The sequence below is a fragment of the Chiloscyllium plagiosum genome, unplaced genomic scaffold, assembly GCF_037043375.1.
Source record: "Chiloscyllium plagiosum isolate Xiang-an unplaced genomic scaffold, Cpla_swu_hap1 HiC_scaffold_26, whole genome shotgun sequence".
Lineage (NCBI taxonomy): Eukaryota > Metazoa > Chordata > Chondrichthyes > Orectolobiformes > Hemiscylliidae > Chiloscyllium > Chiloscyllium plagiosum.
In genome coordinates this window covers 16,797,511-16,812,088 of record NW_028270164.1, presented here as the reverse complement: position 1 = coordinate 16,812,088, position 14,578 = coordinate 16,797,511, and the positions used below count along the sequence as shown (strand labels likewise).

General features: G+C 46.5%; 1 protein-coding gene across 1 annotated transcript in view; it reads left to right on the top strand.

Moving 5' to 3' along the window:
- Window positions 1–2,796: 2,796 nt before the first annotated feature.
- Window positions 2,797–14,578, top strand: part of LOC122563108 (uncharacterized) — a 49,004-nt gene continuing 37,222 nt past the window's right edge. The window contains exons 1-5 of the mRNA XM_087973803.1: window positions 2,797–2,844; window positions 7,657–7,872; window positions 10,166–10,224; window positions 11,693–11,823; window positions 13,684–13,724. Of these exons, the coding sequence (XP_087829929.1) occupies window positions 2,797–2,844; window positions 7,657–7,872; window positions 10,166–10,224; window positions 11,693–11,823; window positions 13,684–13,724 (495 nt within the window). The remainder of the gene's footprint in view (window positions 2,845–7,656; window positions 7,873–10,165; window positions 10,225–11,692; window positions 11,824–13,683; window positions 13,725–14,578) is intronic.

Genomic DNA, 14,578 nt, shown 5'->3' with positions numbered 1-14,578 from the left:
TATTGTATCCGTTGCTCCCGATGCGGTCTCCTCTATATTGGGGAGACTGGGCGCCTCCTACCAGAGCGCTTTAGGGAACATCTCCGGGACACCCTCACCAATCAACCACACCGCCCGTGGCCCAACATTTCAACTCCCCCTCCCACTCTGCCAAGGACATGGAGGTCCTAGGCCTCCTTCACCGCCGCTCCCTCACCACCAGACACCTAGAGGAAGAACGCCTCATCTTCCGCCTTGGAACACTTCAATCCCAGGACATCAATGTAGACTTCAACAGCTTCCTCATTTCCCCTTCCCCCACTCGCCCTAGTTTCAAACTTCCAGCTCAACACTGTCCCCATGACTTGTCCGGACTTGTCCTACCTGCCTATCTCCTTTTCCACCTATCCACTCCACCCTCTCCTCCCTAACCTAGCACCTTCATCCCCTCACCCACTCACCTATTGTACTCTATGCTACTTTCTCCCCACCCCCACCCCCCTCTAGCTTATCTCTCCACGCTTCAGGCTCTTTGCCTTTATTCCTGATGAAGGGCTTTTGCCCGAAACGTCGATTTCGCTGCTCCTTGGATACTGCCTGAACTGCTGTGCTCTTCCAGCACCACTAATCCAGAATCTGGTTTCCAGCATCCGCAGTCATTGTTTTTACCTGGATGTCAGTCTTGGTGAACAGGACATGCAGGGGTGAAAGGTGAATGGGACCGATAATGAATGAGGATTTCGGGAAGATTTCCGGTTCAATTCCATTTCTCAGTTAGGTTACTGACTTTGCAAAATGTTGTACTTAATGCATGCAAGATGGTGGAGAAAATGGGTGGGGGAGAAGGTGGTTTGATGTTGGTAGGTTTGCAAATGTATGGGCTGCCTAAACAATTGGCAAGTTGGAGTCCAACAAAACTCTCTATAACATATCTGTGATGTGACTTATACAAGAACATGAAGTAAAGCTTACTCTGACTATTGGCTGTGGTGTAAGGGAAAGAAAATGAACAATTTGCATTTACAGAATGCTTTTCAAGATCACCAGTCACTCCAAAGGGGTTTACAACCAATGAGCTACTTTGAAAGTAATGGAGGAAACACGGGTGCTGGTTTGTGGACAGCAAGCTCTCCCACAGGGCAGTGTTATATTGACGTCTCAATATCAGTACCAGCCAACGTCTCCAGGACTGCTCTTGGTTAGTCGCTTGCATTGTCTGGACCACACCATCCTCATGCCTGACCCAAAAGGGAGCTCTCCACTCCATTATGGGCTTCATTATGGCAAGCAATTCTCCAGAAGAAACACTTCAGAGATGTTCTCACACTGGAGAGGAAGCATCTGCTATGGTGCTGACCATTTGGCATGTCTCTGACCGGCCCAGCTTGAGGCCAAATTGTGGAAAGAGCTGGATCATCCCACCCACCTCCTCTTCAAAAGGGGGAGGCAGTGGTCTCTCGTATTATCAATGGAGGATTGATCCAGGAGGCAGGTCATGCTTTGAGTACCTGGCTTTGAATCCCACTATAACAAATCTGGAATTAAGAGTCGAATGATGACCATAAATCCATTGTTGATTGTCAGGAAAGCCCCACCTGGTTTACAAACGTGCTTTCGGGAAGGAAACTGCCATCCTTATCTGGTCTGGCCTATGTGTGACTCTAGACCCATAGCAATGTGGTTGGCCCTTAACTTCTCGCTGGGTAATCGGGGTTGGGTAATAATTATTGGCCTGCCAAGTGATGCCCTCATCCTGTGAATGAATCATAAAAAAAACAATTGCCCACCTGAGGCAGGGGGTGTGGGCACAATGTTTTTCAGTCACGTTTGCACTTACAGCTTCAGAGCTGAAGGAAGCTGTCCTCAACCCTGAGGGTCAGACTAAACAGGAGAATACCCAGATAATCACCTTTGGTGACACTGGATTGTAAGCTGACTAATTTCCCTGCTTCTTTTTGAAACTGTTCTGTGGGATCATCCATTCCACAAGAATGGAGAGGGTCTTGGTTTAACACCTCATCTGAAAGACTGCTCCTCTGGCAGTGCAACACTCCCTCACTACTGCATGAGCATGTTGGCTCACACCAATCAACTCCACCGCCCTGTGGCCGAACATTTCAACTCCCCCTCCCACTCTGCCGAGGACATGCAGGTCCTGGGTCTCCTCCACCGCACCCCCTCACCACCCGGCGCCTCGAGGAAGAATGCCTCAACTTCCGCCTTGGAACACTTCAACCCCAGGGCATCAATGTGGACTTCACCAGTTTCCCCAATTCCCCTACCCCCACCTTACCCCAGTTCCAACCTGCCAGCTCAGCACCATTCTCATAACCTGTCCTACCTGTCAATCTTCCTTCCCACCTATCCGCTCCACCCTCCTCTGTGACCTATCACCTTCATCCCCACCTCCATCCACCTATTGTACTCTTATCTACTTTCTCCCTAGCCCCATCCCCCTCCCATTTACCTCTCCACCCCGGAGGCTCCCTGCCTTATTCCTGATGAAGGGCTTTTGCTCGAAACATCGATTTTCCTGCTCCTCGGATGCTGCTTGACCTGCTGTGCTTTTCCAGCACCACTCTAATCTTGTGCTCGCGGTCTAGTCGATGACATGCATCCATAACCTACATTATCACTCACATGAGAGTGCTTGCAACTGCGCTACAGTTAACCTAGCATTTCAGATTATGAAATTGCACACAATTATTGACAGATATTTAAGGTTTAACAGTAGATTATTTAAACTTTTTTTCTAACATTCTGCTGTTTCTATTTTATTTTAGCCTTCCCCATAAAACCTGATCTGATTTATTTGATATGTATCTAAAGAACTACAGACAATACCATTACCCAGCGGCGCTATCAGTAAGTACCTACAATGTTGACTGTTCCCTGCCCGATTCGGCAATCTGAAAAACTAGGCAGGATGCCAGGCAAGTAATAAACTCTTGTGAAGAGACATGATCTGCCTTATAATAGGCCTTTCACAGCCTGTTACCAAGGCGTATAGAATTCTGTGATCTTTGTAGGCTGGTGCCTGTTGGTGAAATTAGAAACCAAATATCATTCATTGTAGGTTTTGACATTGATGTGACATGTTCTGTGACAGAAAAGCTCCTGGGCGGACAACATTGGCAGGAATTAAGCTGCAGTTTAAGGGGAATCAACTTGGCTGTTGCTGTGTGGGAGGCTGGGACTGTACACGCTTTCAAATTACACACTCCGGGCTGCACTGTATAATGAAGTGTGTAGTGCTCCCGCCAACACATTGTGTGATTCATCCCTCAGCGTTGCACATGTGCTACAATACATGCATATTAGATAAAGTGGAGCCTAACATTTTGAAATATGCTCCTGTACATGTGTTCCCTATTACAATTTTATACTCAATATACTGGTCGCCTTCAGTTCTCCCAAGGGCCCTGTATATATGTGAATGTAGACCCTGAGAGATGTCGGGTAACTTTTCATCCAGGGTTGAAGGCAAATGTTCTGTGAATTCCCTGAAAATATAGCTACAAAATGAAGTCTCACCTTAAAATGTGACTGCACAAAATGGAGTCACGAGTTGAAATGAATGCAGGGAAAGGACTTCAAAGGAAAGACCTGATGATGTCCCAAAGTGCTTTGCTAACAGTCACGTGCTTCTGAATAAGCATATTTGAGTCAGGAGCAGGAATAGGCCATTCAATAAGTTCAAGGCCTCAAATCCACATTCCTGCCTACCCCGATTGCTCCCTTCGCTACCTCACTTTACATGAATCTATCTCACCACCTGCTGTCTGTGTGGAGTTTGCACATTCTCCCCATGTCTGTATGGGTTTCCTCTGGGTGCTCCAGTTTCCTCTGACAGTCCAAAGATGTGCAAGTTAGCTGGATTGGCTATGGGAAATGCAGGGTTACATGGTGGGGGGGGGGTGGGCGCCGGTCTGGGTGGGATCCTCTTTGAAGTGTCATCGTGGACTTGATGGGTCGATTGGCCTGCTTCCACATGGTAGGGATTCTGTGAGAATGCCATTATTGTTTCACTGGTTTATTTTTAATATGCTACAAAGATAAGATTATATCTTTGATGCAGTAAAGTGAGTAAATTTTTAATGGTGCCTAACATTAATAATACTTGGAAATATAGTGAGATGAAATAATAATTCCAAAAACAAGTTGCATATCCAGGTAGACCTTGTTGTGCAACTGAGATGGGTAAGCAGAGAAGTTCCTGAGGTTTGTAGCTGAAAACTGTGAGCTACATCAGCAATTGCTGTTGTTTTTAATTCACTCATGGAATGGGATGGGTTGCTGGCTGGGCCATTGTTTATTTCTGACCCCTAGATGTCCTTGAGAAGGTGGAGGTGAGCTGTCTACTTGAACCAGTTAAGTGCTTTAGGTAAACAGACAATGTTACAGTCACCGTTTCTCATGCCTAGCTTGTTGCAGGGTGGTTTGTCCAGTTTAATTTCATTTTTCAGACTATGTAGCAATTAGAGTCATAGAGATGTACAGCACTGAAACAGACCCTTTGGTCCAATGCCAAACAGATATCCCAATCTAGTCCCATTTGCCAACACTTGGCCCATATCCCTCCAAACCCTTCCTATTCATATACCCATCCAGATGCCTTTTAAATGTTGCAATTGTACCAGCCTCCACCACATCCTCTGGCAGCTCATTCCGTACACACACCATCCTCTGCATAAAAAAGTTGCCCCTCAAAATCTTTCCCCTCTCACTCTAAACCTATGCCCTCTTGTTCTGGACTCCCCGACCCAGGGACGAGACTTTGTCAATTTATCTTATCCATCCCCCTCATGATTTTATAAACCTTTATAAGATCACCCCTCAGCCTCTGACACTCCAGAGAAAACAGCCCCAGCTTTTTCATCCCCTCCCTAAAGCTCAAATCCTCCAACCCCAGCAAAATCCTTGTAAATCTTTTCTGATCCCTTTCAAGTATCACAACATCCTTTTGATAGGAAGGAGACCAGAACTGCACAAAATAGTTCAAAGTGGCCTAACCAATTTCCTGTACAGCTGTAACATGACCTCCCAACTCCTGTACTCAATACTCTGACCAATAAAGGAAAGCATACCAAATGCCTTCTTCACTATCCTATCCACCCGCGACTCCACTTTCAAGGAGCTATGAACCTGCACTCCAAGGTCTCTGTTCAGCAACACTCCCTAGGACCTTACCATTCAGTGTATATGTCCTGCTAAGATTTGCTTTCCCAAAATGCAGCACCTCGCATTTATCTGAATTAAACTTCATCTGCCACTTCTCAGCCCATTAGCCCATCTGGTCCAGATCCTGTTGTGTAACAAAAGCAATGGATCTCAGCCTTGGACGTGCCAATTCCTCTCTCACCGTGGCATTTTGGGAAGAATATTCCACGGTTTTGCTCCTGTATGTGTGAAGCCAGTGCTTCCTAATCTTCTAACCCCCATCAGCATGGTCTCAGGGTTGTCTGCTTCTTCCTGGAACAAAGGTCTGAACCACCCCCACCCACCACCACCCTCCTCTGTTTGGCCGAGCTCATTGTCATCCTCAACAACTTCTCTTTTAACTTTTCTCACTTTCTTCGGATCAAAGGGGTGGCCATGGTGACCCACGTGGGCCCCAGTAACACCTGACTCTTTGTGGGGTTGATTGAACATTCCTTGTTCCAGTCCTACTCCGGCTCCCACTTGCACCTCTTTCTCCGGTATATTGATGATGTCATTGGTGCTGCTTCCCTCTCTAGTCGGGAATTGGAAAAGTTTATCAATTTCACTTCCAATTTCCACCCCGCTCTCATGTTCATCTGGTCCACGTCTGACTCCTTGACATGTCTGTTTCTATTTCTGGCGATAAGTTGGCCCCTAATATCCATGACAAACCCATCGACTCCCACAGTTACCTTCACTATACATCCTCACACCCAGCTTTCTCTCAAGACTCTATTCTATTCTCCCAGTTCCTCTGTCTCCATCGTGTTCTGATGATGCCAACTTCGACAAGGGGGTCTCTGAAATGTCCACCTTCTTCCTCAACTGAAGATTCCCCAGCACCTTAGTTGACAGGGTCCTCAGCCGGGTCCGATCTACCTCCTGCCCTTCAGCCCTCACCCCTTGTCTTCCCTGCCACAGCAGTGATAGGGTCCCCCTTGTCCTCACCTCCCATTCGACCAGCATCAATATCCAGAAGCTATTACCATCACCTTCAGCGGGATGCCGTCACCAGGCATTTACTCTCCTCCCCTCCCTTGTTAGCCCTCTGCAAGGACCGTTCACTCCAGGACACCCCCGTCCAATCCTCCTTCACTCCCAACAGGCTCCCACAGCCCCATGGCACCTTCCCCTGCCCATTTACTTCCTCCCCTCTCAGTCTCCAAGGGCCCTAACACATCTTCCAGGTGAAGCAGCGATTTACCTGCACTTCACTCAACCTAGTCTCCTGCATCCACTGCTCACTATGTGTTCCCCTCTACACTGGGGAGTCTGGGTGACTGCTTCACACAACCCCCAAGTTCTGTCCGCAAAAAAGACCCTGAGCTTCCAGTCTCCTGTCACTTTAACACCCCGCCCTGTTCCCTAGCCAACATCACTGTCTCAAGGCTTGCTGCAGTGCTCCAGTGCAGCTCAGTGCAAGCTGCAAGAATTGTAACCAAAAGAGAAAATGCTGGAAAATCTCAGCAGGTCTGGCAGCATCTGTAAGGAGAGAAAAGAGCTGATGTTTCGAGTCTAACTGACCCTTTGTCAGAGCTTTGTCAGAGCTTTGACAAAGGGTCAGTTAGATTCAAAACATCAGCTCTTTTCTCTCCTTACAGATGCTGCCAGACCTGCTGAACTTTTCCAGCATTTTTCTCTTTTGGTTTCAGATTCCAGCATCCGCAGTAATTTGCTTCTATCTGGAAGAATAGTATCTCATTTTCCACTCGGAAAACCCTGAAACCTGCTGGTCTCAATATTGAATTCAACAGTTTTTAGGCTTGAGCACCTTTCCCTTGCTTTCCCCACCCCCACACGCCAGGCCTCACTTTCACATTGTCAGCTAACAATAGGCCCCATTAACAACCATTCATTCTTGTAGCCTGGTCATTATCCACTCCTTTAACTCTTCAAGCAGTTTTCTCTCTCTTTGCGCTCTGCCTCCACCTATTGTTTATTCGCTCCCCTCCCCGTCTTCTGCATAAATATCAACCCTTTCTGAGTTACCATCAGTTCTGAGGAAGGGTCACTGGACTGCCCCCAGATGCTGCCAGACCTGCTGAGATTTTCCAGCAATTTCTGTTTCTAATTCTCCCTAATCTTCTCACTTGGTTCATACCCTAAAACTGTCCCCCCCCTCTCCCTCCCCCCGCACTCCACCCCCACCCCGATTTCCTGCCACCTGGTCCAGAAGAAATAGCTGCCCCCGCATACCTAGTCTGAATTCCTTCCGTATTTTAAACACCTCAATCAGACCACCCTCTCATGTCTTTCATACACGGAGAAATGTGAGCCAGGTTTGTACAACTTGCCCTTGGAGTCTGATCGCCCAAACAGTGAGTAAGCTGTGGTCCTCAATGCACTGTCAGGTTCACAGTGACGCAATTGGGAATACTGCATTCTTTGTTGTTATTTGAGGCCGTGTCCATATATATTTACATCAAGCCCTGTGGTCTTTCTCTCGCACTCACATTCTCTTTCTCCCTCCTGCAGTCTCATAGCCAGGAGATGGAGTTAGTCTATAGAAGATGTCTCCAAAGTGACCGTGAAGGACACAGCAAAAGTCTTCCTCTGGCTCCGGACCAGAGACAACAGGAAAAGCAGCTCGCTCACTGTAAAGCTGGCAGTGATGAGAATGAGAAGGAACGGGGACTTGATGTCTGTGAAAAGAGTGTTCAATCAACAATGCCCAGCAACCAAAAGGAGCGGGTAACGTTGAAGTGTTGAACTCCGGGCAAAGGGGCGAGGGGTCAGTGATGGGGCTGATGGGCTGGAATGGCGAAATAAAAGACTCGACTCTCAGGTCCACCTGACATATCAAAGAGTTGGTTGTTTAACAGCGGTGTGGACTTCCCCACTGGTCAAAGGAAAACACACAGTTACTCCGCTTTGTTTTGGCTTGCTATTATTTAACGAATCATCCAGTTCCCCTGGGGTAGGGGTTGGGGTTGGGAGGTCTTAATCTCATGGGAACATGTGAGTGCAAGGTCAGACCCTTCCTCTCTCTCCTCGGATGAACACCAGACTTTGGAGAAATCTTGAACAGAGGCTTCTATCAGTATTCCTCAAGGCTGCACCTTATCTAACTGCCTGTACACAAGCAGCTCCATCTGCTTCGATTCCAAACAGCCAATTGTATACATTTCACAAGACCCGTTGTGTGTTATCTTTATCTAGTTACCTTGGATACCCAGTCATTTCTCTGTATCCACAAGGATTCCATTCCTGAAAACCCCTGCGAATGATGAATTTGGGAGTGTAAAAATTAATAACTTATGGTTAGGTTCCTGGACCCCAAGGTTATGACTTTACACCTGTTATTTTGGGGGTTTTGTTTTGGTTAAAATAATAATGTTACTGACATTATGTTAATACACATATAGAATACGGTAGAGTCATTGAAGCCAAACTCAAGTCTTGCTGCACTAGCTGATATAGCACTTTACAGCTCACCCAACACTTTTACCTTTCCCCAGATTCATTACCACTTTCTTATGTTTAGACACAATGGCATGAAAACTTCACACGATGGGGACACGAGGGCGAGAGCGAGATGCGCAACTTCAATGCGACAAAACTAGAGGAAGGGAGAGGGAGGGAGATGCTGAGAGTACCCAAGTGCAGGTTGGGGGAACAGTAGGGGAGTTCCAAACTAGCGGGCGTAATTTTAAGTTGAGAGGAGAAAGATTTCAAAGAGACCTGAGGGGCAACTTTTTCACACAGAGGGTGGCTTGTATGTGGAATGAGCTGCCAGTGGAAGTGGTAGATGCAAGTACGGTTACAATGTTTAAAATATGTTTGGACAGCTACATGAATAGGAAAGGTTCAGATGGATATGAGCCGAATGCAGGCAAAAGGAATAGTTTCATTTGGGAAATCTAAATGGGTGAGTTGGATTGAAGGCATCTGTTTCACTTTTGCGCCTCTCCTGCTGCCCGGATGCTGTCTGACCTGCTGTGCTTTTCCAGCTCCACGTCTGACTGACTGACCTCCAGCATTGCAGTTCTTACTGTCTCCAAGCCTCCAAAGAGTCAACCCTACCCTATCCCTGTAATCCATTGCTAACCCAGGTAGCCTTTGCACTATGGGACAATTTACATTGGCCAACCCACCCAACCTGCAATTCCCTTAAAGTTGGCGAGTCTACTACTGCTGCAGGCAGGGCATTCCACACCCCTACTACTCTCTGTGTAAAGTTTATTTTTGGTGTCGCCCTTTCCAAACTGTGACTCTAACTGTGGGATTACGTAAACTACTAAGAATATATAAAAAAGGAACACTGATGTACAGAAGATGAAAGGGGAATTTGTTTAATACAGCAACTGGGGAATTTTCTTTAAAATAGATTACTTACAGTGTGGAAACAGGCCCTTCGGCCCAATAAATCCACACCGACCCGCAACCCACCCATACCCCTACATTTGCCCCTTCACCTAACGCTACAGGCAATTTAGCATGGCCAATTCACCTGACCTGCACATCTTTGGACTGTGGGAGAAAACCCACACAGACACGGGGAGAATGTGCAAACTCCACACAGTCAGTCGCCTGAGGTGGGAATTGAACCCATGTCTCTGGAGCTGTGAGGCAGCAGTGCTAACCACTGTGCCACCATGCCACCCACAATTGTCAGCCAAAACTAAATTTATTTACTGATCTACTTTGCTCAGTGCTATTGACTTTTCAGTGACCACGATGGCTGGCATTAGTTCAAATATGTGTCTCAGTCACTCACTGTATGACCCTCTAACCCTTTGAGAAATTGTTGCTGTTCTTGGTTCTGCTGTTAAATGGGGAGGCACATCACTCTCCTGTAAAGAGGGAAGATAAATCTCTTTGCTTGGAAGTTAGAGCACTGATGGTGGATTATGTAATGGTTAAAACACTATCAAATTTTAATGTGTGCGTGCCTGGGATAGTTCTACAGCAGGATCGTGGCATTTCAGTCCCGTGGAGATTATGAGTTAAAAACTTAACCCTTTCTTTTGTTTTACACTGACAGAAAGATAATTGTGTTGCTAATGATCCCGTGAAGACTGCAAAAGGCAAAGTTCACCAACGGTACGTAAGATGAAATCTTTTTCTGTTGTAAAATTCTGTTGCGTTTTACAGAGCAGCCTTGAGGGCTAGCAGACCAGCAATTAACTTATCTTCCACAGTCCCTGGGAGGAATTGTGTGAGCGTCCGCTCGATATAGCAATCTTCCTGGGCAATAAAGGTTGCTGAGAAATGACCCCAGAAGTGAAATCTTAGGATGATGAGGAAACGTTGAACAGGCCGGTGCTCCTGTATCTAAAGAAAAGAAGAGAGGACTCAGGCCAGGAGGATGTAGAAATGTTGTTTCCCGTGATATGAGAGACTGGAACTAGGGGCTATAAATCTAAGGCAGAAATGAATGAATTACAAACTCAGGAAGAGCCCATTTGCCATGAGGGTAGAGAGAGTGTGGAATTCACAACCCCAGGGATTATTAGAGGTGAATAGCTTTGAATGCATTTGAGGGGAAGCCGCTTAAGCATATGAGAGAGATGGGAAAGAAAGGATATTCTGCTTGGTGATCAAGAATAGGAGGGGTCTCACTGGGAGCACAGACACTGGCCAAGATCTGTTAAGCCCAAAGATCTATTTATTTGCTGTACAGTTTAAGTCAGCTTCCAACCTCACTGAGCGGGGAGGCACAGAAGTGAGTCAGAGGCGATTATATAACTATGGATGTCACTCTCCAAAACTCTGGCAGGATTGGATAAGGCGTCAAGAGTTCAAAAAAATAATACACAAAGCAAACCAAAGAAAGCTGATGTGTAAACTAAAAATAGAAAATGCTGGAGAAACTCTGGTATCATCTACAGAGATGAAAACAAGGTTAATGTTTTGAGTCTGAAAACAGCACTTTGCGTTTTTATTTCAGATTCCCAGCATTTGCTTTAATTTGATGAGTAAAACTTCATAGGTAAATCCACATCATAGTGTGACAAAAGAATGGTGGTGGGGGCAAGAGTTTTCTTGCCTGAGATATATTAATTAAGTTCCATTGCCCTCCAGTGTTAGGGGAAGTAATCTGATGAGTAGGGGCCATACTGTTCAGCAGAGATGCTAGGAAGCATTTCTGCACAGAAAGGCTAGTAAATGTTTGGCCCTGTCTTTTACAAACAGCACTGAATGCTGAATCAGTTGTTAATTCAAATCTGAGAGAGATAAACTTTTGTTAAGTAAAGGTATTAAGGGGTATTTACCATAGAGTCATAGAGATGTACAGCATCTTATGGAAAGGTCAAACAGACCGGAGGGGCTGAATGGCATCCTGTAATTCCTATGTTCCTGTTACTAAACTGAGCAATGGTTAGGTCATCAGTGGTTTTCAGTTTTGGCCACAAACAAGTCAATGTCAACTGCTCCCAAGCTTCTCTTGAGCGGCTGATCAGTTTTGCCAGAGATCAGGAACAGGGTCTAACTGGAAGGTGGGATAGGTGACTTTTCACCAGCTGCTGTTGGTTCAGTGATCTTCTGTTTTTAATGCCCTTGGTCACAGGGAGAACAAAGTCCACCTGATTCATGAAAGGAAACATCCCCGTCCCCCCGAGAAGACCATCAAATGTGGCAATGATTCTTCACACAAGAGCCAAGAGAGTGCCACAGTGAAACCACAGAATGCCAAGCAAGGTGAGGGGCACTTTCCCTTTCTCTTGGTACTTGTCAAGCCTGGCTCAGTTTGCTGACTGCTGTCAGTTCTTCTAGTACACTTTTGTTTCTGGTGGCATCCACCGTAGCACAGCACGAGGCATCCTGCTTGTTTGTTCTACAGATGGTAGTGGGTTCAAATCCCACGCCAGGAGACCTGAGCACACTCAGGGCTGACACAGCCACTGCAGCAGAATGCTTCCCGGTTGAATGTGCTGCCTTCTGAGTGAGACCTTGTACCGAGGAGGGTTGGAGGTAAAAGATCGCGTGACAACGTTCTGAAAGAAAGTGCAAGAGTTATTTCTGATGACCAGGTCGATATTTATCACTCGATCAACATCAGATTAAAAAAAAAACGCATAACCGGGTCATCATCATGTTGTTGTTTGTGGGTTCTTGTGAGTAATGGTGAGCAGCATTTCCTGACCACCTGGGGGAGCCTCGGAAGTCAAGGTCACATTTGGCGCTCCATTGAAATCTGGCATTCTTGTGTCTATCCTGATGACTGAAAGCTGAAAAGCTTCACCAGGATGCTTTACCAATACCAAATTTGCAGAGGTGACAGAGCAATTAAACACACCGTGTGCATTTGCAGTTACTGTGTTCTTCACTAAGATTGGCATTCATTCACTCAACCTCTAAATCTGAAATTTCCACCCCCACCCCCCTCCATTGCCCATCCTCACTGTTAGCTGTAGCTTCACACAGTTTCACCTTTGTATTATTTATGGATTTGTTCCATCCTGCCTCGAAGGCTTTTAGCAATTCTGAGCCAATACTCTACCAAATCTTGTCATAACTTTGGATCCCAATCCCCTTTTCCTCCACTGTTCTCCAACCATTTGCTTCTGAATCCCTCTGCCGCTTAGGTAGTAGGGAGGTGATGGCCTAATGGTATTATTACTGCACTGTTATTCCAGAGACCCAGGCCATAGCCTGGGGACCTGGGTTCACATCTCACCCTGGCAGATGATGGAATTTGAATTCAGCAAAATTAAGGGTCTAATGATGACTGTGAACCCACTGTTTGGAGAAGCCCATCTGGTAGAGCCTGGGTGTCCCTGGGGAAGGAGCACACAGTGCCTGTCAACACCCTTGAGATTTTCAGGGAAAGGTGGGCACTGCAGGGGGTGGACTGTATTATTTCCCCCTCCGACTCTATTTCGATTTAATCCCTGCCCTCCCCTTCACTGTCTGATCACGCAGCATTGCCCTCCGAGAAGGACACTGTTTGTCACTGGCCACTTGGCTGTTTCCTCTCTTCCAGGTGGCGGACTATAAATAAAGATTTACACACTTGTTGTTTTTCACTGTGTCTGACACCTGCACACACATACGACAAAAAAAACACAGGATTGTCACAGGTTTTGCCCACTCTGAGAGTTGGCTCTGAGGAAGCTGTACCAGTGTTAAGTAATATGTACGTGTCAATAAAGGATGACTTGTTGATGGTTCACAAATGTCCTTTAGGGAAGGAAACTGCCATCCTTACTTGGTCTGGTCTACATGTGACTCCAGACCCACAGCAATGTGGTTGACTCTTAACTGCCCTCTGGGCAATTAGGGGTGGCAATAAATGCTGGCCTAGCCAGTGATGTCCTCATCCAATGAATGAGTAAAGGAACAAAAACTCCTCGAAATGTATTGCTCGTTCCTCTTCCACCTTCCTCAGGGTCCATGGTTTTACCTCTGAAGTTGGGTGGGGGTGGGGGTGGGTGTGTTTAGTTGCGAGTGTCTCTGTGTAAATGTCAACTGTTATTCTCTGTGGAGTTCTGGTGCGATCAGCGTGGTTTGTCTAAATTACTACCTGCTTTCAGACTCTTCAAAAATTGCTTGTTCCAGATGCAGTGCCGAGAGGTTCTTCAACGTCACTGTCAAAGAAGGTAAGGGAAGTTGTTTGCAAAAACCTGCAGCTTGGTATTGCCTTGGCGATAGGTTTTCCTTGTGAAATGCAGCAGATCCGATTTTTCCGAGCTTGACTCAAGGGCACCACCTGCTGACGGAAGAGAGCAAATAGGGGAGGGTGGGGGGGAAGGCTCTTGTAATAATCTTTACCTGTTTACGTTGTTCTTTGTTCAGTGTCCAGTTATTTTCCTCTCAGAGGTCATCTTTCTATAGAGTCATAGGGATGTACAGCACAGATACGGTCCAACCTGTCCATATCCTAACCTAATCTTGTCCCATTTGCCAGCACTTGGCCCATATCCCAGGTTTTCTTGCCTCTTCATGTGACTGAAGGCCTTTATCCCTGCTAACAAGAGGGGTTGGAAACCGAAACTGCTCAGCTATAGTGTCGCCTCCACACCCTACCCGTCACATTGTGAGCCAACTCATAGAGTCACAGAGGTGTACAGCATGGAAACAGACCCTTCAGTCCAACTCGTCCCTGCTGACCAGATATCCCAACCCAATCTAGTCCCATTTGCTAGCACCAGGCCCTTAACCCTCTAAACCCTTCCTATTCATGTACCCGTCCAGATGCCTTTTAAATATTGTAATTGTACCAGCCTCCATCACTTCCTTTGGCAGCTCATTCCATATACGCACCACCCTCTGTGTGAAAAAGTCACCCCTTAGGTCTCTTTTAAATCTTTCCCCTCTCACCCTAAACCTGTGCCCTCTTAGATTAGATTCCCTACAGTACGGAAACAGGCCTTTCAGCCCAACAAGTCCACACCGACCCTCTGAAGAGTAACCCACACAGACCCATTCCCCTACTAATGCACCTATCACTATA